This window comes from Neofelis nebulosa, chromosome 4, assembly GCF_028018385.1.
Source record: "Neofelis nebulosa isolate mNeoNeb1 chromosome 4, mNeoNeb1.pri, whole genome shotgun sequence".
NCBI lineage: Eukaryota > Metazoa > Chordata > Mammalia > Carnivora > Felidae > Neofelis > Neofelis nebulosa.
The window spans coordinates 106,968,045-106,988,086 of NC_080785.1; the positions used below are offsets into that span (position 1 = coordinate 106,968,045).

The 20,042-nt window shown below is 58.7% G+C and overlaps 1 protein-coding gene across 14 annotated transcripts in view; it reads left to right on the plus strand.

Moving 5' to 3' along the window:
- The window catches only part of TNS3 (tensin 3), a 218,945-nt gene that overhangs the window by 82,348 nt on the left and 116,555 nt on the right, over positions 1-20,042 (plus strand). For 10 of the 14 annotated variants that reach the window (XM_058725604.1, XM_058725600.1, XM_058725599.1 and 7 more), the window contains 4 exons: positions 13,049-13,101; positions 15,097-15,268; positions 17,049-17,099; positions 18,932-19,054. In XM_058725604.1, coding sequence (XP_058581587.1) covers positions 13,049-13,101; positions 15,097-15,268; positions 17,049-17,099; positions 18,932-19,054 — 399 coding nt within the window. The other 4 variants (XM_058725610.1, XM_058725608.1, XM_058725606.1 and 1 more) reach the window with 4 other exon arrangements.

Sequence of the window (20,042 nt, forward strand, 5' to 3'; positions counted from 1 at the left end):
CCATTTTTAAGTTGTGCTTGGCCGAGGTCCAGGTGAGTGTCACATTGTCTGCCTGTGTGGGTAGACTGGGCCTGGGCACTGACCTTGGGGATCTGGGGCTTTCACGGATGAGCCTTGTGCCCTTGGTCAGGTCGGGTTGGGTTGGTGCTGGGGACTTGACTTCCTCACAGGTACAAGAGGGAACAGCATTTTAGTGAGGAATTACGATTGCACACGAAGCTTGCCCAGCAGGTCACGTTCTGTATGTGGTGGGTAGGTTGACCCCATTTTGTGGGTAGGTTTTGTGGGTAGGGGTTGATCCAAGGAGACTACTCTCCTGATGTGACCTGTGTTCTCTGGGTTATTGGATGGTGCCACCTTCTCACTCGTCTGACTCTTAGTTGTCGCAGGAGCGATCGGAAAGGAGATCTCATTGCAAAAGCAAGCGCAGGTTAGAAAAGCCAGCAGGTAGTTTTGGGCCAGCTTCCCCGTTTACGGGCTGCTGGGAGCACCCTGGGTGAATGTCCTTCCCCTTTTCGCAGACGAGGATCCCAGTGGACCGGCTCGCCCGGTTGAGCCAAGAGCGTCCTGTCTGTAGAGACCGGGCTGGGTTTTGAGCCCAGCTTTTCCCACCGAAGGCACTTCCCCAGGGTCACTGGGGAAGCAACTGGACGCGACTGGAAGCGAGAGGCGCCCTTTTAGGTGGCAGTGAAGAGCCCAAAACCTTGGGGATGGTTTTTGAAATGGTAACTTGGTAAATGGCAATTTCAGGTGGTCATTTGAAGGAATTTCCCCAGAAATTAGGAAATTAGGAAGTTCCCTGAAGATTAGGAAATCTGGTATCTTCACTGGTAGGAAAGCATGAAGGGGAATGGAGTTTGAGCTTGGTTTTGGGCAGCGGTTAATTTAGGGACGTTGGATACTGTGATTTGTAAGAAATACAGATTTGGTCTTTGTCCCCATTTCCAGCACAGCGCCCCAAACCCTTGGGGTTTCTTTTTTTTTTTCAACGTTTTTTATTTATTTTTGGGACAGAGAGAGATAGAGCATGAATGGGGGAGGGGCAGAGAGAGAGGGAGACACAGAATCGGAAACAGGCTCCAGGCTCCGAGCCATCGGCCCAGAGCCTGACGCGGGGCTCAAACTCACGGACCACGAGATCGTGACCTGGCTGAAGTCGGGCGCTTAACCGACTGCGCCACCCAGGCGCCCCAGCCTTGGGGTTTCTTAAGTGGAGGAGCAGATAGGTGGCTGTTACTGTGCTAAGGAGGTAAAGCACCTGAGGGTGGGGACTGGTGGCCAGGGAGACCGCCCACATGGTTACAGGGGCGGAGCTGTCGGCCCCACCCCCTGACCGCGGGAGGAGGGGCTGCAGGGGGACCGCCCACGTGGTTATAGGGGCGGAGCTGTCTGTGCCACACCCTGACCTCAGGAGCCCCACCCCTGACCCCTGGAGGAGGGGCTGCAGGGAGGCCGCCCACGAGGGGTGGAGCTTTCGGCCCCACCCCCTGACCTCGGGAGGAGGGGCTGCAGCGGGACCGCCCACGTGGTTACAGGGGCGGGGCTATCAGTCCTATCCCATGACCACAGGAGGAGGGGCTGGCAGGGGGACCGCCCACGTGGTTACAGGGGCGGGGCTATCGGTCCTACCCTCCCTGACCTCGGGAGGAGGGGCTGCAGGGTGACCGCCCACGTGGTCACAGGGGCGGAGCCATCGGCCCCACCCCCTGGCCTCGGGAGGAGGGGCTGCAGGTTGGATCAATCACCAATGGCCGATGATTTCATCAATCATGCTCCTGTAATAAAACCCCCATAAAACCCAACAGACAAGATCCCTAGAACCTCCGGGTTGGTGAGCACTTGGAGATGGGGGGACAGCGGGCCCTGGGGCGGCAGGGAGCTCGGTGCCCCCTCCCTAACCATGCCCTGGGCGGCTCTCCCTTTCCTCTGTTCCTGACTTAGTGGTTTTACAGTAGACCAGGGATCTAGTGAACCATCAAACCCAGTTTTCTTTTTTTTTCATCTTCCTGGAGAATTTCTTGTTAAAAATTTAGTAGCAACTAAATGAAAGTGGAGGAATACTGTCGTGTCTGGTGGTTCGTGCACTGTGGGCCCTGTGGGTGTGGCTTGCCCACACCACGGCTCTGGTCCTTGGACCCCCTTCCGTCCCCCTCCTCAGCCATGGGACCAGGTCCTGTGGGCGCCCACCCTTCTCTCAGGTCCTCTGGGTCGCCCTGGCCCCAGCAGCCCTTGCGGTCTTTCCCCTGCTCCTGGCGTCCGTGGCGGGCCTCGGTGGTGAGATTACAACACTGATAAAGCTGATGGTATGGGCGCTTACCGCCTGCCAGGCACAGTGCTGAGCTCTCTCTCTGGGCGGGGTCTCATCTGAAGGCTCCATGCTTAGGCAGTGTTCAGTGACCGGCCCCAGAGGGCAAGTGGGGAAACCGAGGCTTCCAGTGGTCACCCGATGCCATCACTGTCCTCACAGGAGGGGGACGCACGCTTGGCACCCGCTGGAGCAACTCCTATCCCCATAGCTGGTGGCACTGGGTTCCCACCCGCACCGTCTGTGGTCAGGTCCGCCCCCTTTGGTGAACCTTACTGACGCTGGCAGCAAGGGGTTCTGAAAACCCCTTCAGAACACATCTAGGACCCTGTTTGTCACCCCTTTTCAGAGACCTCTGCAGGACTTCTCCTGACCCGGGAAATGCTCTGACTGGGTTCAGGCACCAGAAACCCTGACCTCAGGGCCCCCTGTCGCCTCGTCCCCGTGTGGTCTGGGCCCCTCCCTGGGGCTCCTCTGGCCGTCTCCAGGGCGGTCTCCCGAAGGTCCCCTCTCCCCGTTTCTGTAGCTGGGCGGTGCTCCTGTCCTTAGGCCCATCAGTGACCATCGTCACCTATGTTCTTGCTGCTTTCCGGCGCTTGTGGGACTGTCATCCAGCCTCTCTGGGGATCGCTTGGTTCGTCACGTGGGCACAGTGCCAGGATCCCGAGTGGTGCAGCCCGGGAGGCCCCAGCCCGGGTGGATGGTGCATTTTAATGGAGCGTGTTTCTGGTGCTGGCAGGGAGGACACTCACTGGGCTGTCTTAGGCGTGCATGAGGACAGATGGGGCCACAGGAAGTGGTCCACCTGCCGGTGGTCAAGGGCACCGGGATGGCCATCCCGGAAACCTGATGATTCATAAGTGACCAAAGCCGAGGCCTGCTGTGCCCTTCTCAGGGCAGGGACGGCATGTCCTGGACTCCACTGTCGGCTGTCTCTGTTCAGCAGGCTCGGTGGGCACCCCAGGCCGCCTTCCCTCGGGGACCGCTGGGGGCGGGGTGGAGGGCCTACCTCTTGGTCCACATTTGTCAGCGTCTGAGGGTCTCTGTGGCGTCATCCGGGCTGCCCTTGGTGGACCTCGGGGCCGGATGGGGACACAGCCCTACCAGGCACACCTGGAGCAGACTCGGGTCCCTGCCGCTAAAGCTTCCAACTGCAGAATGAATGACGGGACCCTCCTGCCTTTGGAAGAGCGTAGCCTGCGTGGCTCCTGGACCGTGGAGGATCACTCTGTGTGCTGGCTCACTTCCCTAGCTGTTGCTGCCTCAGTTGAAAATGCTCCTGCTGGGAATTTGAGGGTATTTTTGAGAGAGCTGGATCCCTGGCTTGGCATGTCCTCTGTCACCACGCGGTAAGGGATAAATGCCTGACCCATGCCCACACTCGGCCCGTCTGGGCTGGTCCCCCATCAGGAAGCAGGCACCTCTCTGTCCCATCCCGCACTTGTACGACACAGGAGGTGGTCTATAGCCTTCTCTCCCCTTACAGGGCCGGTGATGGTGCAGCGTGCTGATGTCCACCATGCGCAGCCTGGGGACTGCGTGTCCCTCCGGCCTCTCCCATCCTCACAACCAGGGTGGGACACCTCTCTTGTCAGCCTGGTTCACAGAGGTGGGAGCCGGAGCTCCCAAGAGTGAGAGATGCTGTCTGTTCCCAGGTCGGCTGACCTGACAGGTGAAGGGGCGGCTGTCTGTCCCCACGCTTGCTCTCAGGAAGGCCTGCCAGCCTGCAGGAGCCAAGCCACCTGAGGCAGACCCCGGCCTGTGGGCTCCAGGCCTGCCATGCATCTGGCTGGAAGGAGACCCGTGTGGACCCGGTGCCCCCCGGCCCTCATGCCAGGGACAGGGCCGGGAGGGGCCCAGCGGACCCACCACGCTCTCCCGTGGTCCTCTTTATAGGGAGAGATGTTCTCATTATGAGATAATGGATCAGAATAAAAGAAAGAGAGATGTGAGAGACGGAATTACAAACGAGCCCGCTTGGATCTCCCTCTGAATGTAGGGGATGAGCCTGACCATTTGGAAACAAAATCAGGATGACGGTTGCCAGCGTAGACCTGGCCGTGGGGTCTGTGCTCTGCTCCGGGTCCTCCTCTCCCATATCTGAGTGATGACCGGCCCAGTTCGATCCAGGCGCAGACAGCCTGGGGGCCTGAAAAGTCGCTGTAGTCCCACTGTCTGATGTATATCCAGCCCCCTCTCTCTGTTTTGGTCTCCGGGAGACTTGGAGCCCGAGGGGCACGTGTTAGGAGAGACCCCGCTTCTTCTCTCTGGTCCGGCTATGCACTCAGACCCTGTGTTTGTGTTCACGTTGTGGTTTTGTGTGCACGTAAGGGACAGAGAGAGGAGGGCGGGCACCAGGCACCTGTGGAGCGCGGGATGCAGGCCCGAGACCTGCCCACCCAGGAATGTGCAGTAGGCTGCTCTGGGGGTGAGGGTGGGGGTAGGGCTTTGGACACCGGAGACCTCTCACTGTGCCCTCATTTCCACCCCCCTACCCCCCGGAAGCCAGGTTGTCGTCAGGGACACAGCCCCTGCCCAGTGAGCCTGTACTGCTCCCCTGGGTCCTGCAGGGCCCTGGCTGGGCGCATGCTGCTGGTGCCCGGCGTGCAGGCATGCGTGCTGCTGCTGTGGGCTGGGCCTGCCTGCGGCTCCGGCACCGCTGCCCTTGAGACTTCCCCAGCCACGGCGGGGCGGGCGCTGTCCCACCTGCTCCCTGTGAGGCCAGGGGCAGGGAGAAGGCGCGGGACTCGAAGCGGGGAAGGAGCCAGGTGGTGAGAGGGGCCTGCTTCTGAAGGCGAAGCCCTGGCCCCGGGGCCCCTCAGCAGCGCCGTGAGTTCTGCTCCCGGAGGGATCTGTGGGGCCGCGTGTACTTGGCAGTGGCTTTCTCCCCGGTGCCCCTGCTCTGTTTGCTCATGTCCTTGCTCTGCTGCGAGGGGGCAGTAAAAGTTCCATGTAGCGCCAGGTCTGACGCTTCTCCCACTGGCGGCTTCCTGGGCTGCCCCTTCTGGGGACCCCCTTCCTCCTTGCCCTCTGCTTTCCTTCCATATGGTGCAGCCTACTTCCCGCCGAGTGCTGAGTGCTTGGTGCAGACTTGGCTCAGAGAGAACCTCCCTCAGAGCGACACCGTGCTGCTCCTAGAGGAGCTGGGGCAGGGGTGGGGGGGGGGTGGGGAGCAGAGTGACGTTCTTTTAATTTCCTAACTCGAGCCTGCTATGTTTTTCTTGGACACTCACTGCTGCTCGTGTTTAAGTGCGGTAAGAAAGACGTTCAAGCTGGGCGCTCCTGGTAATGACTTTGTTTCTGGCCTTCTTGTGGAAGGGAGGGAGAAGTGGCTGTCTGGCTGGCTGGCTGGCTGGCTTTGGGAAGGTCTCGATTCTCCCACTGCACGCTGGTGAGAGGGTCTCGCCAGGCACTGCGGTTCATATGGGCTTTTGGCGGAGGCTGGCTTTCGGGGCCAGCCCCCGCCTGGCACCCCATACGGCGACTGGGTGCACAGCTGGTGTTGTTAGCTCTGTCCACGTGCTTCCTCACCCAATGCTGCTGACACCTCTGCTTTCCAGGTGTGGAAACTGAGTCACAGAAGGTTGAGTAAATTCCCAAGGTTGGACAGCCCGGGAAGCAGCCAGGAAGTGCTTGACTGCTGCATCCTGCCTGCTGGGCAGCGAGTGAACGAATCCGTGCCTTCGGATTTGTCCAGTGGACGTGGCTAGTTATTGCCTTTGCAAAAGGTTTTCATTTTTTTTTCCCATTTGCCTTGTGCAGTGTGCTTCCGCTGGTCTGTGGACTGTGCTTTCTTCCTGCGCGCGCGGCTGGCCTGCTCCCTGCCCCTGGCCCCGGAGCCCTGCTTCCTTGTGAATCTGGCTTCGGTTACGCAACTGTCCTTTTTGTTCCTTTTTACGGAACTGTTAGTGGCTGTGGGTTTCAGGGCCGTCCGAGAGGCTGGGAGCAGCGCAAAGGCCCCGTGGCTCCCTGCGGTCCACACCTGGCTGGGACCCCTGCTGCAGAGGGTCTCTGCTCGTCACCCTGAAGCCCGAGAGGGTGAGGGGAGGTGGGCAGCAGGGGCACAGCCTTCAGTCTCTGAGCAGGAGCTAGGGCGAGCTCCCACCTGCGCCAGAACCCCCCACCCCCCGTTCCGGGTTCTTGCCTCGTGTCGCCTTGTGGCTGTGCAAGGGACAGTTTCTTTCCAGGTATCCCCCAGAGTCGTTGATTCCCTCTGTTGTGACCTCACCAAGGCGGACACACTTCCTACCTTTCATTCTGTTGCTCTTTTAGGGGCCGGGTGTTCAGGCCGCTCGATGCATTGACTTTATTATCCTACGAATAAACATGATAGGCATTTAGGACCGAAATGTAGGGCGGTATCCCCGTGCCTCTAACATGGCCAGATCATCCCTTGGATGTGTGGAGGTTAGCGGTGGGCTTATTCCCTCCTGTATCCTGCAAACTGTGTGCTCTGCCAGCTGCTGGGGTAGGACGTGGTCCCCAGGTGGAAGGTGGGAGCCACTGCCTCTGCGGGTCTTTACCTGGGGTGGCGGAGGAGGGTGCACAGCATGGGCGAGAATTCATGTGGCGAGTTATTTCTGTGCAGTTGAGGGCTGTGCCATCATGACACATACAAACAGGGCCAGGGATCGGGGCCACTTTGCTGGGGAGGTGACATCTGAGCTGAGAGGTCTAGGATTAAAAGGAACTAACCAGGTGAGGCTTGCCTAAGTGGGTGAAGAGCATTCCAGACCTGCAGGGCATATGCAAAGATCCTGAGGCAGGAAGGGTGGAGTGTGCTGGGAAAACTGGAAGAGAAGGGCCATGGGGCAGGGGTGGAGAGAGGGAGGTGCCTGCCCTTGGCTCACAGCAGTGGGATGTGGGGACACGGCACCAGCATTAGCCCTACAGATGGGCTGTGAGTTCTGCTCCTCAGGCTCCCGTCTACCTGGGGTGTCCCCGCCAGCCCACCGCGTTGGGCACAGGCCCTCCTTGCTGACATGGGGGCACCATCCATCTCGTGAGTCTCATTAGGCAGGTCTTCTCCATCTTCCTGGTTTCCCAGACAACACGCAGAAATCGTAGATGCTAAGGGTGCATCGTGCCGGGCCTGCTGTGGCGCCACAGCACCCCTGCAGAGAGGTTGCTGGATGTAGGAGCCCATTTTACAGATGAGGGCCCTCATCTGCAGGAGGTCCTGCGGTTCTGGGACAGCCTGGGTGGCTACCCTGGCCAGGTGCCTGCTGGCTGTCCCCACGCGGCTGGTCACAGCCACCGGGAAGGGGTGGCGTCGTCCAGCCCTGGCCTTCTGCTTACCTGCCAGGTGATGTGTGTCGGGGGCACGCTGTCTGCGTCCTCCCTCTGTTTTCTGGCTGGGTGTTAGGTGTCCTCACTGCCCTCCCCGCCCCCAAGCTGGGTCCTTATGGAAGCCCTTGGCGGCAGGGGGGGGGGGGGGGGGGCTCCGTGCTCTGTGGCCAGGAGTCCTTGGTATAGACTCACCCCTGCATTAGGTTTGTCCAGCGTCCCTCCTCGAAGCCATGAGCGAGTCCTCTGCTGCTGGGACGTGATTGTTGGAAATCCAACCTGTCGGTTCAGACCCAGAGTGTCCTGTCTTCTGGCCTGGACGCCAGTCACTTGAGGTGGGAGAGCAGGGCCCTGTGGGTCCTACGGGACTTTGTGCATCTAACAGTCAGGTCTTCGGGGTGTCTGTCTCGTGCCACGTGTGGACTGTACTTTTCGTCTGGAAAAGTAGGAGACAACGTGTGCTTGTAGTACCAGGCTCTGCGCTGAGGGTTCACATTTGGGGTGCTGCAGGGTGTGTGAATGGGCAGAGTCTTGGGGGTTGGCCTGGTCTGGTTCTGATGCTGCCCACGCTGACTTTGGGGTGTCCCACAGCTGCAGACCCTGCGGTACCCAGGGAGGGGGGAAGGTCCCTGCCAGCCTGCTGATCAGATCCCAGACGAGACCAGTGATCAGGCCCCACAGCTGACGGGGCTCGGGGTCCTGCTTGGAACCCCAGCTTTCCCTCCACGGGCCATCTGCTTAGAAAGGGGCCAGGTTACTAGTGGCAAAGCCTTTGTCTCACAGACGTATTTGGGCCATTGTCACCCAAATTTGGGCCAGTTTTCTAGTGCTACCCACTGGTCATGGGAATGGTTCCCTATAAGATTGGGTGCTGGGGGGCGGGTCCAGTGGGACAGGGCGGGCGGGCGGGGGGGGGGGGAGGGCAGGGTCATGTAGGAGGAGCCACTGAGAGTGGGGTCCTATAGGAGGGGGCGCAGGGGGGCGGGGTCCTGTAGGAGGGGGTACCGGGGGGGGGTCCTGTAGGAGGGGACACTGGAGCATGGGGTTGGGGTCCTGTAGGGCCAGCGCTGCAGGATCCCTATATGGACAGCGGGTGTTTCCTGCAAGTCCTGTGTGGGCCCTAGCCCCCAGGTGAGGTGGGGACTGGAACCCCTGTTCTAGAAAGACGAGGAGGGTGGCTGAGGCCGGAGCAGGTGAAGGACTTTTCCAGGTTTGCAGGGTGCAGACTGACAGCACAAAGGCGGTCTCACGGGCAACCGTGTCTCCTGACAAGGCCTGGACCAGCTTCTCCCAAGAAAAGCCATGCAGCCCTGCCTTCTGCCCTGGGATAACCCACTCGGAGCAAGCACGGGCTCTGTCTGCCTCTCTTAAAAAAGACAGTTGTGTCTGCGTCCAGATCTCACAGGGGATCGGTGTCCCTCCTGCAAGATGGGTCTGGGGGTTTATATCCCACAGCTACAGAGTTGCTACTTCTGAGCGCGTTTCAAACATAGAAGTAACACCAGTAGCAAAAGAAATGAGGATCGATTATTGCAAAAGTGTGTTGGGCAAGAGAGCCCCTCTGGGCAGATGCAGCGATCGAGTGGTTACCTGCTGGAGCACCCGCCTGGCTGCTGGCCAGAGTCCTGGGCTCTGGGGCTGCGTTCTCTCTGCCTTCCAAGTGCTGGACCCAAAGCGACTGCTGGCCAGGGAGGCCAGTGACTTGGTCGGGGTCCCAGGACTGCTTAGGGGCCCAGCACGTGCGCTGCCTGGCCCTCACTGGAAACAGTGCCTTTGGGGCAGCGTGGGCTTGCGCTTCCCCTGTTGCAGGTGTAACCTTTGCCACGGATTCCACCGGTGCCCCTCCCCTCCGTCTCCCGCCGGGTTTCTTCGCGCCTTTAGAAGTTGCGGGCTGTGATAAGCGGGTGCCAGATCGACAGGGGTGAAGGAGGCGGGGCTGGGCAGAGGCAGGTGGGGACCAGGAGCCAGCTCGAGAATCGTCTGTGTTATTTATCTCTGTCGCTCTGGTCAGTAATGATAAGAGTGGCTGGCGGTGTCCTCAGAAGGCTTCCTGGAAAGGTGGGTGGGCACCGTCTTCTTGCCAAGCACCGCGAGCAAAGCGCAGCCCCGGGGGCCTGGGGTCTTCCCGCAGAGAGGTTTTCTCCCACTTCCTGTATGGGGTTAGGATGCAGGGTTCTGGTGCACAAGGGACCTTCCTCTTTGATAGATTTCCAGGAAGCTGGTTTCTGGGTCATTCCTCAGCCACGAAATGCGCTGTGGTGTTTGTTTGTTTTTTTTTTTTTATTTTAATTTTTTTTTTTTTTATTTTTTATTTTTTTAATTTTTGGGACAGAGAGAGACAGAGCATGAACGGGGGAGGGGCAGAGAGAGAGGGAGACACAGAATCGGAAACAGGCTCCAGGCTCCGAGCCATCGGCCCAGAGCCTGACGCGGGGCTCGAACTCACGGACCGGACCGCGAGATCGTGACCTGGCTGAAGTCGGACGCTTAACCGACTGCGCCACCCAGGCGCCCTGCGCTGTGGTGTTTGAAGGGGGGGCTCGGCTTTTGAACCCCACGAGCAGATTGGTTCTTTGCTCTCCAGCACAGACGCACAGAGAGTGCATACCCGAGGGTACCTTCTGGCCAGTGACGTGTTTTGGGAAGTCTTGCCCCTTCTGTAGAGTCTCCTAGCTGCTACACAGCAGAGCGGGCAGCCAAGGGGCTACCTTTTCTGTGTATCCGGGGTCCCATCAGCCACACGTCATCCGCTTGGCTCCAAATGTAGCCTCTGAGGGAGGGAGTCCGGTGCGCGTGGAGTCTCAGAGGCTGGCTTCCAGAGGTGGCTCGGTCCCGGCCACTCTGTCCTCCGCGGTGGGGGCTGGGCTCGCTCTCCCGACCTCCTTGATGCTGGCCTGGCCCTGGGGTTGGGCTCGGCAGCACGGGCCGTGGGCCACCAGGGCCAGGGGATCGAAAGAGCCTTGGGTTTAGTGTCAGAAGTTGCTATCACATTTTCACTGTGCGATTCTAGACACAACACGGTCTTTCTGGATGCTGTTTTCCAGGCTGCCTATGGGGGTTCCCGCCGGGAGCCAGGTGGCCCACCAGGTATGGTGAGCTTTCTGACCGCAGTCCACTGTGGCCTGTCACAGGATGCTGCTGGTGGAACAGGGGGCCACGTGGTCAGAGGACCCGGACCCCGTCCCCTCAGGCAGAGGGCCAGAAACAGGGTCCCAAGCTGGCCTTGTATCTGTCCTAGGGACTCCTCCTGCTGCTCTTCCCCTCCATGCACCTGTTCTGGCCACGCCCATCTCCTCACTGTCCCCAAGATGCAGAATAGAGCTACTTCATGGTCAGTCACCAGTTGTGCTCTTCCTGGGACACATTCTCTTGAGGTGACCCCCTCACTGCAGGGACCCCCACCCCTCCACGCTGACCTGCGGCTCTGCCCACCTCCCCGTGCACCTGAGGGGTGGGGGAGGCCTCACCACCGGGCTGGGGGGAGGGGGTGCAGGCGGTGAGCAGTGGTTCTGGCCCGTCATCCGGTTAGGTGATGTGTGGGCTGGAAAGCGTGAAGGGCCTTGCCCTCAAGGAATGTGTGCTTTCTCTACAAACTTACATGCGTGGATCTTGTCTGGTTTTCAGTCCGTGCACATTACTTCAGTCTAAACTGGCGTTGGGCACCGTGGGGCGGCTGCAGGTGGGGCTAGGGGTAGGGGCAGGCGGCCCGGCCTTCCGATCGCATTGTGTGTGTGTGTGTGTGTGTGTTCACGTGTGTGTTTAGCGACCCGCCTTTCACGTCTGTGTCTACGCATCGTGTGTATGCACCTGTCGTGTGTCTGCCCTGGATCTATCTGCCATCCATCCGTGCCAGGGGATGCAGGTGGGGATTCCCCGGGCTGGGGGCTGGCTGGGACCCCTCTGGGAAGTGCTGGGCCTCACGACTGCTTTGGGGAGAGTGGGCCCAGCCCCCTGACCTCCTGGGAGCCGCTGTCCACGCTGCTCAGAGTCCCAGGCACCGAGAGAGCCGGCTCAGTCCCGGACTCGTCTGTAAGGCGGGACCCGTACGAGAGGCACCCGTCCGCCAGGGACAAGCCAGCAGGCAGCCTCCCTGGGCACTCTGTGCTTCCTGCGCCACACGCTCCCAGCATCACCGCGCACTCCATGCGCGGAGCGGGGCCAGGACACGCGGCAGGCTCCGGGAAGGGGCCGCCTAGTCCTGGGAAGGGCACTCGGAACACCATGCTGGGCTTACGGCTCTCCCGCCTCTGCCATCTTTGGCAATGCCTTGCACACCTCTTTGAGCCTCGGTTTCCCCACTTTTGAAATGTGGGAGGTAATTCCTACTCACAAAGAAGTTGCTGGGCGTGTCTCCTGAGATCATGTCTACGAGGCCTTTGTGGATCACGTTAACACACGCACACACGGAAGGGTCTTGCAAATTGTAAAGTCATCACACCTGAGGCTTTTTCCCTGCAGGATGGGCTTTTTATTTTTATTTATTTATTTAAAATTTTTTTTTTAACGTTTTTAAATTTATTTTTGAGACAGAGAGAGACAGAGCATGAACGGGAGAGGGGCAGAGAGAGAGGGAGACACAGAATCGGAAGCAGGCTCCAGGCTCTGAGCCGTCAGCCCAGAGCCCGACGCGGGGCTCGAACTCAGGGACTGCGAGATCGTGACCTGAGCTGAAGTCGGACGCTCAACCGACTGAGCCACCCAGGCGCCCCAGGATGGGCTTTTTAAAAAAATGGTAGATGTTGGGGCGCCTGGGTGACTCAGTGGGTTAAGTGTCCAACTCTTGATTTTGGTTCAGGTCATGATCTCAAGGTTCATGAAATCGAGCCTCATGTCAGACTGTGCTGATGGTGTGGAGCCTGCTTGGGATTTTCCCTCTCTCTCTCTCTCTCTCTCTCTCTCTCTCTCTCTCTCTCTCCCTCCCTCTCCCTCTCCCTCTCCCTCTCCCTCCCTCTCCCTCTCCCTCTCCCTCTCCCTCTCCCTCTCCCTCTCCCTCTCCCTCTCCCTCTCCCTCTCCCTCTCCCTCTCCTCTCTCTCTCTCTCTCTCTCTCTCTCTCTCTCTCTCTCTCTCTGTCTTTCAAAATAAATGAACAAACCTTAAAAAGCAAATAGTAGAAGCAATAGAGAATTATCAGGCTTTGTTTTGTTCGAGTCAGTCTTATGATAATGGTAGGGATCTAGTGAGCGTTGGTCGAACACCTCCTGTATACAGGGGACAGGCATTTACAGGTGCCGTGGGTGGGTTTGTCCTGCTGGGGGTTCATGGACCATGTGGCTGGGGGTCTGCAGTCATAGGGCCCTGACGTGCTGGAGACCCTCCCTGGCCATAAGAGGCACCAGCAGTCACCGTGTTTGACTTCCCACTTAATGACTAAATCACAGAACGGTGGCCGTCCTTCCTTCTCTGTGGGCTGGTGGCTGTGGACCGCGTGGGACTGACCTGTGCTTTGTCGTTTGCAGGCTCCGGGGGGCTCTGCACCGTCTGCTGCTGTCTGCCGTGCCGGGCCGTCCAGGTAAGCGTCCAGAACCTGGTGTCCCTGCCTCAGGCCAGACACGACAGGAAGCCTGAGTGTGGTCTTCCTGGAGTCTGTGGTCATGTTCCCAGGTGATGCGTGTCTGTGGTCATGTTCCAAGGTGTAGAAAGCTCTTTTTTCTTCCCCCCTGGATGCACCTTCCCAGCATTGAAGCCCAGATTGTGGGAATGTGATTGTTTCCATGCACAGCCCTGGCTTCTTTGTGCAGGTGAACTTGGGGGGCGTTCCAGAGTCGAGCCCAGCAGGTGCACCAAGCTCTGTCTGCCTGAGTCCGGGCAGGGCCTGCTGGGACGGCCACGGCCAGCGCTCCACGTGGGGCAGTCTCTCAGGAGCTGTGGTTGGTGGATAAGACACGTTATTACTTTTTATATCAGTGTTTAAAAACCTGATTTATTTTATTTTGTTTTATTTTATTTTATTTTATTTTATTTTATTTGGGGGTTGGGGAGAGGGGCAGAGGCACAGGGAGAGAGAGAGAATCTTTTAATGTTTATTTATTTATTTATTTTGAGAGAGAGAGAGAGAGAGAGAGAGTGAGTCAGAGTGTGAGCGGCAGAGGGGCAGAGAGAGAGGGAGACATAGAATCTGAAGCAGGCTCCAGGCTCTGAGCTGTCAGCACAGAGCCCGATGCAGGGCTTGAACTCATGAACCGTGAGATCATGACCTGAGCCGAAGTCAGACGCTCAACCGACTGAGCCCCCCAGGCGCCCCAGAGAGAGAGAGAGAGAATCTTAAACGGGCTCCATCCTCAGTGCAGAGCCTGACATGGGGTTTGACCCAGCAACCCTGGGATCGTGACCTGAGATGAAATCAAGACTCAGATGCTCAAATGACTGAGCCACCCACCTGCCCCAAAACCTGATTTAATTTTTAAAAGTCATCAAAACTCTTTTGCAGCCATATGTGCATAAGGCAGAGAAAAAACATCTTGGTGATGTTTTGCATTCTGATTTGAATAAATCAACTTGATTGAATGACTAAGTTTATGATACTGGATCTGATGATGTTCCTCCCAGTGGGTATAATAACAGCACCGTAGGTATTCCTAGGAAGCGTCTGTCTTCCAGAAGGAAATACTAAAATGTTTATAAATGAGGTGGTAACAATGTCTGGGATTTCTTCACTGTGGCCAGAGTGGTGGACGAGGGGGTGTGAGCGGAAACGTGTGTTAATGTCGAAGTGAGATGGTGGGTCCGTAGCGGTTGGTTAAACTTTTGTAGGTTTTTGAATTTTCCAAAATTAGGAGAGAAACACCTATAAAAGGGGCAGTCGATAACCAGGTGGCAGCCACAAAGGTTCAAAGCTCCTGGTAGCGATGGCTGTGGACCAAAACCACCTTCCTGTGACCGTCCTGTGTCCCTTTGTGGGTTTTCTGTGGGTCTTACCGTGCTGGGGTTGACCCAACACCTCATCCCCGGCCACCGTCAGCCCTGGGGGCCTGCCCTGCCATGAGGATGAGGAGGGAGGGCTCTCGGGACATGATCCCCACGGTGCCGTCCCAGCCTCAGCAGCCCTCCCCTCTGTAGGCCCCGTTGTGGTCGGTGGTCCTGCCTCCGCACCCCTGCCCTCCCACCCCCAACTCCCCAGGAGCCCGCACACAGCAGCCCTGCTGGTAGAGCCGGCCGCCCCTGTGGCCGAGGGGAGGCACCTGTAGGGTGGCCGCCCATACTCCTTCCCAGCGTGTCCCCTCCACGGCCCCCACACCTGTCTCCAGGTGGGGCAGGAAGACCTAAGGACCCTCCACGGGGCCTCTGCTCCCGCTGCCCTGACCCCCAGGAGTGAGGACCAGGCTCCTCCCTCCAGAGTCCGTCCCCTGGGGGTCCCCTGGGGGTCTCCCTCTGCCGCAGGGCAGGGGCTCCTGTGATGCAAACACACTTGGAATAGACACACAGCCCCTTGGGGGGCTGCCGCCAGGGCTCCCCTGTGAGCAGCCAGTGTGGGCACCTCCACGTCCTGACTGGCCCCCTCTCCTAGGCCCGCGGTGCTGAGCCCTGCCATGGAGGACGGCCGCGAGCTGGACCTCACCTACATCACTGAGCGCATCATCGCGGTGTCCTTCCCCGCCAGCTGCTCTGAGGAGTCCTACCTGCACAACCTGCAGGAGGTGACGCGCATGCTGAGGTCCAAACACGGGGACAACTACCTGGTGAGTGGGGGGACACTGAGTGCGGGGATGGTGGGGGGAGGACACTGAGCCTGGGGAGGGTGGGGGGGGACACCGAGTGTGGGGATGGTGGGGGGGACACCGAGTGTGGGGATGGTGGGGGGGGGACACTGAGCCTGGGGAGGATGGGAGGGGACACCAAGTGTGGGGATGGTGGGAGGGGACACCGAGCCTGGGGACGATGTGGGGGGGGGACACTGAGCGCAGGGATGGTGCAGGGAGGGGGCACTGAGCGCGGGGAGAATAGGAGAGGGGACACTGAGTGCAGGGACTGTGTGGGGGAACACTGGGCACTGCGACTGGGAAGACACTGAGTTTCCTGAAATGTGAAGAAACCACTGAGAGTCTTGGGGTGGCCACTGAGCCTGTGGGGTGGCCGTGGTCCCTCACTCTGTGCCTGGCTTCATGGAGATGCCCCGGGGCTCCCTCCCACTGGGGCTTTTGTTCCACGTGCCACCTGCTATGGCATGAGGTCACGAGTGTCCCCGGGGAAGTGCAGCTGTCCCCTGCCCACGGCCGCTGCCCCTGAGCGCGCGGTGGGCAGCCGTCCTGGTGCGCTGGGCGCTCAGCGTCAGGAGGGGGCCGCCAGCCCCTGTGGGGTCGGCGTCCCTGCATCACGGCTGAGCCTCTCCCTGCTGCCGACAGCCGGGAATGCGTGTGACGTTGTGGAGGGGGAGAGTCCCCGCTTGGGGGTAAGCGCGGCCAGCGTCTCCTGCGTCCCCTGGCTTGCCCTGTGTGTTTGCGCCGTGGCAGCCCCAGGGGAGCGGCCCCGTGTGATCTTGGGTTAAATTACAACCCCTCACGCCTCCACTGCACCTGCCCCGACGCTGTTCTTATCTCCATCCAAGCAGCTAATCTTCGCTCTAAACGACAAGGCCGTTATTGTCCCCTTATCGGTCTCAGATGACTAATCGGCCGCCTGCTGCCTGCGAACGAGGCAGGGCGAGCGGAGGTGACCCCGCTTCGCTTCCCACAGGTTGTGCCGGCCCGGAGCTGAGTGGTCAGGGTCGGGCTGGAGCCGTGCCGTCCTGGCTCCTGGGTCCCTCGGATGCCAGTCCTTGGCGCGATGACCTGGCTGCGGGCAGGGGAAAGCCTGTCCTAGCCGAGAGCATCACACTCTTGTCCCATCACACTGTTGTCCCAGGGGCTTCCTTTCTCCCCAAGGCCCTGCAGGAACTGTCTGCCCCGTCCTGATGCCTGGCCCAGGGGTCAGCGCACGGCTGGTCCCCCGCAGGTGTCCTCTGAGACCCGGGAGGGCCCTGGACCCCGGACACGCAGCTATAGGGCCAGAGCCTACCCCTGGCCCCCGCCAACAGTGAGGGCAGTGGTCCCTGCCTTGTTTTGGGACAAGGACCCTTAGGACCCTTTGGAAATGTCTGAAGAAAGGCCCGTGTGCGTGTCTGGTACAGATCTGAGTTAAGAATCCTGGGTGGGCTCATCTCTTCCCCGTCTATACCTGCATCCTCTGATGGACGTGCAGCCAGTATAACTAACTGAACCCGCAGGCCGTTGAGCGAGGCTGCCCAGGGTGACGGGTCTTATCAGGCAGGAGGGCTCGGGGCTCTGAGGAAAGCGGGTGGCGAACCGCACCAGCCGGACAGGCCCCTGCGCTCAGCTGTCCTCCGTTCCTACGTACGATTCCACCTTTTATCATCCTCGGTACCTTGAAGGCAGGCGGCGGGTGAACGTGAAAACCAGCGGTTTCCTCTTTGACCTTCGAGGACGCTGAGTTGTCTGACGGCTTGTTCCTTCCCCTTTACAGGTGTTAAACCTTTCCGAAAAGAGGTACGACCTCACGAAGCTTAACCCAAAGGTACGGACCTTCACCCTTTATATTCTGAGTTTTGTTTTATCAAACGTGCACGATGCGTATCTGCTGGTGCGGAAGCTGTTCCTGGCAAGCCTTTGTGGGATGTGACGTCATTAGGGGAATCACGAACTGCCCTTATCTGGGGGTTTAAATCAGCTGCTTTAGGAGCACCTGCTTGGCCCAGTCGGTTAAGCGTCCGACTTCGGCTCAGGTCATGATCTCACAGCTCATGAGTTTGAGCCCCGCATCAGGCTCCGCACCGACAGCTCAGAGCCTGGAGTCTGCTTCGGATTCTGTGTCTCCCTCTCTCTCTGCCCCTCCCCTGCTCATACTCTGTCTCTGTCTCAAAAATAAATAAAAACATTAAAAAAAATTTTTTTAAATAAATCAGCTGCTTTAGTCTGAAAGAAGTACACATTTGCCGGAAGTTGCAGAAATATACAGAGAGCCCACTTGTCCCGGCCCCTGTGTTCCCCCTGGGCGGAACTAATGATGAGTAATAAAATGTCGATGCCAGAAGTTGACGTTGGCATGATCCGCAGACTGTGTTCAGCCTCTTCTGGGTTTACACACGTGTGTGCACAAGCGTGTGTGCACACACGTGTGGCGTCTCCTCTGCCAGGATCTCCCGCCTGCCACCTGTTTCGTTCTCCCTCCGTTATTCTTAGTTGTCAAGATTTAGGGGAAATTTTTGAAATTGCTCACGTGTGTAAGTGATGGCGTAAACAGCATACGTGATCCACACGTGGGAACGTTCTGCAGCCACTGGGATAAGACAGTAGCGTCTCCGCTACGTGGACAAAAACCTCAGGGCGTCACCTAAATGCTACAGCTGTTCCCCCGAGTGGCGGAAGGGGGTATGTGATATTTTGCAGCTTGCCGGCATTTCTCTGAAATTTTCCATCGTTTCATGTTACTTCTGTTACTCCTAGGGAAGGGAGCTCGGCCTTCCCTTCCCCTTCAAAAAAGGAAAAGAAAAATAGAAAGTGTTTTGCGTCGCTGGGCAGGGGCGGGTGCTGGTGTTGGTGTCAGGTGATGAGGACCTTCTCTGTTCCGGCTCCAGATTGAAGCCGGGGCTCAAGGCGCTTCCTCCTTCGTGGGCCCGCTTCTGTCCTTTGAGGACCGTGTTTCTCCCAAGTGCACCCAACGTGCCTCTCTCTGAGATGTTATCTGCACGCTGCGTGGGGAACGGCTCCCTGAATTTCCCCAAGCTGCGATTTTCGTCTGCCCGGAGGGATTTTTGGCAGTAGCTCCGGCCAAGAACTCCAGTTTCAGATCTGACCGGGCCTTGGCTCTCCCCACGAGCCCTGCCCCATTAGCGGCTCTGAAAGTCCTTTCTAGAATTGCCATCCCAGCTGCAAAAAGCAGAGTAGTTGTCTCACGGGGGCAACATAATCCTTCACGTTTTTCTTTCCAGTGAAGGAGCCTGGCCACAATTTCCAGCAGGTTTTATTTATTTTAATTTTTTAAAATAAGTTTTATCATTATTATTTTTTATTTTAGAGAGGGCGTGCACGCGTGTGTGCACAAGGTGGGGAGGGGCAGAGAGAGAGGGGGGGAGAGAGAGAATCAATCCCAAGCAGGCTCCATACTGTCAGCACAGAGCCTGACGTGGGGCTTGAACTCACAACCCTGGGATCATGACCTGAGCCGAAATCAAGAGTCAGATGCTCAACTGACTGGGCCACCCCGGGGCCTTCCCAGCAGGTTTTAGAAGAGGAACACAGCGCAGTGTTCCTTACTCTTAGATGAAATATAGATAGAAGGGCTGAGGTGGGGTGCCTGGTGCCACCAGAGCCCCCAGGAGGACCCCCGGGGCCCGTGTCTCGTTGCAGATTCTGGACGTGGGCTGGCCCGAGCTACATGCGCCACCCCTGGACCAGGTGTGCACCGTCTGCAAGGCGCAGGAGTCCTGGCTGAACAGTGACCCCCAGCACGTGGTTGTCATCCACTGCAGGGTGAGTGCCACCTCGCACCTGGGGTGGAGGGCAGGGTGGGGGAGGCCGGGGGCGGGGCGGGGGGTGGCGCGGAGACCGCCCGTCACACCCATGGCGCTGTCCATCGGCCTCTGTGGTCACGTTCGCGCACTTGTCCTTAAAAATGAAGAGCCATCATTCCCCCCTCCCAGAGTTTGGCTCCTGAGTTTGTGGGACTTGGGTTGCTGAACACGCAGCTGAACATTTTGAAACGAATGAAGGGCAGGAATGATAGCGAACCATTTTATCTTCCCGCCATTTTAAAAGAAAGAAAGCCCTTTAAAAAATTTTTTTACTGTTTATTTTTGAGAGAGAGAGAGAGACAGACAGACAGCATGAGCAGGGGAGGGGCAGAGAGAGGGAGACCTGAAGAATCTGAAGCAGGCTCCAGGCTCCGAGCTGTCAGCACAGAGTCTGACGCAGGGCTCGAACCCACGAACCGCGAGGTCATGACCTGAGCTGAAGTCAGACGCTTACCTGACTGAGACCCCAGGTGCCCCAAGAAAGCCCTTTGAGAAGGAAAAGGGTGCTGTTAGGATGGACAGCAGTGGGCTGGAGGTGCCGTCTGACTCCTGCTGTAATGTACCCACCCCCACACTGCGGGCAGGATGCTGTTGCAAACGTGGTCGTCTCCCGGCCGGCAGCTGGATGGGGACCGGACGTGGCCACCCCCTTGCAGGCTGGCAGGCGCTGGCCGTGGGGGCACTGTCTGGGCTGCGCCTGGCCTCCGACCACCTGAGATCTTTTCTCTTCTTTGGTTTCGCACGGCCTCCCTGCATTCCCTGGCTTCTTGGATCCGGCTGGCGTGGAGTGCGGCCAGACAGAGAGCGGATTTCCTGAGCGGGGAAGCCCGTGGGCCATACCCTCCGTGCGGGAGGTGCTTTGGGAAAGGACGGTGCGGTGGGTGGGCATTGGTCCCAGAGGGAAGGGGTCTGTTCCCCATTTTGTCCCTTATACACTGTGTTCTGTG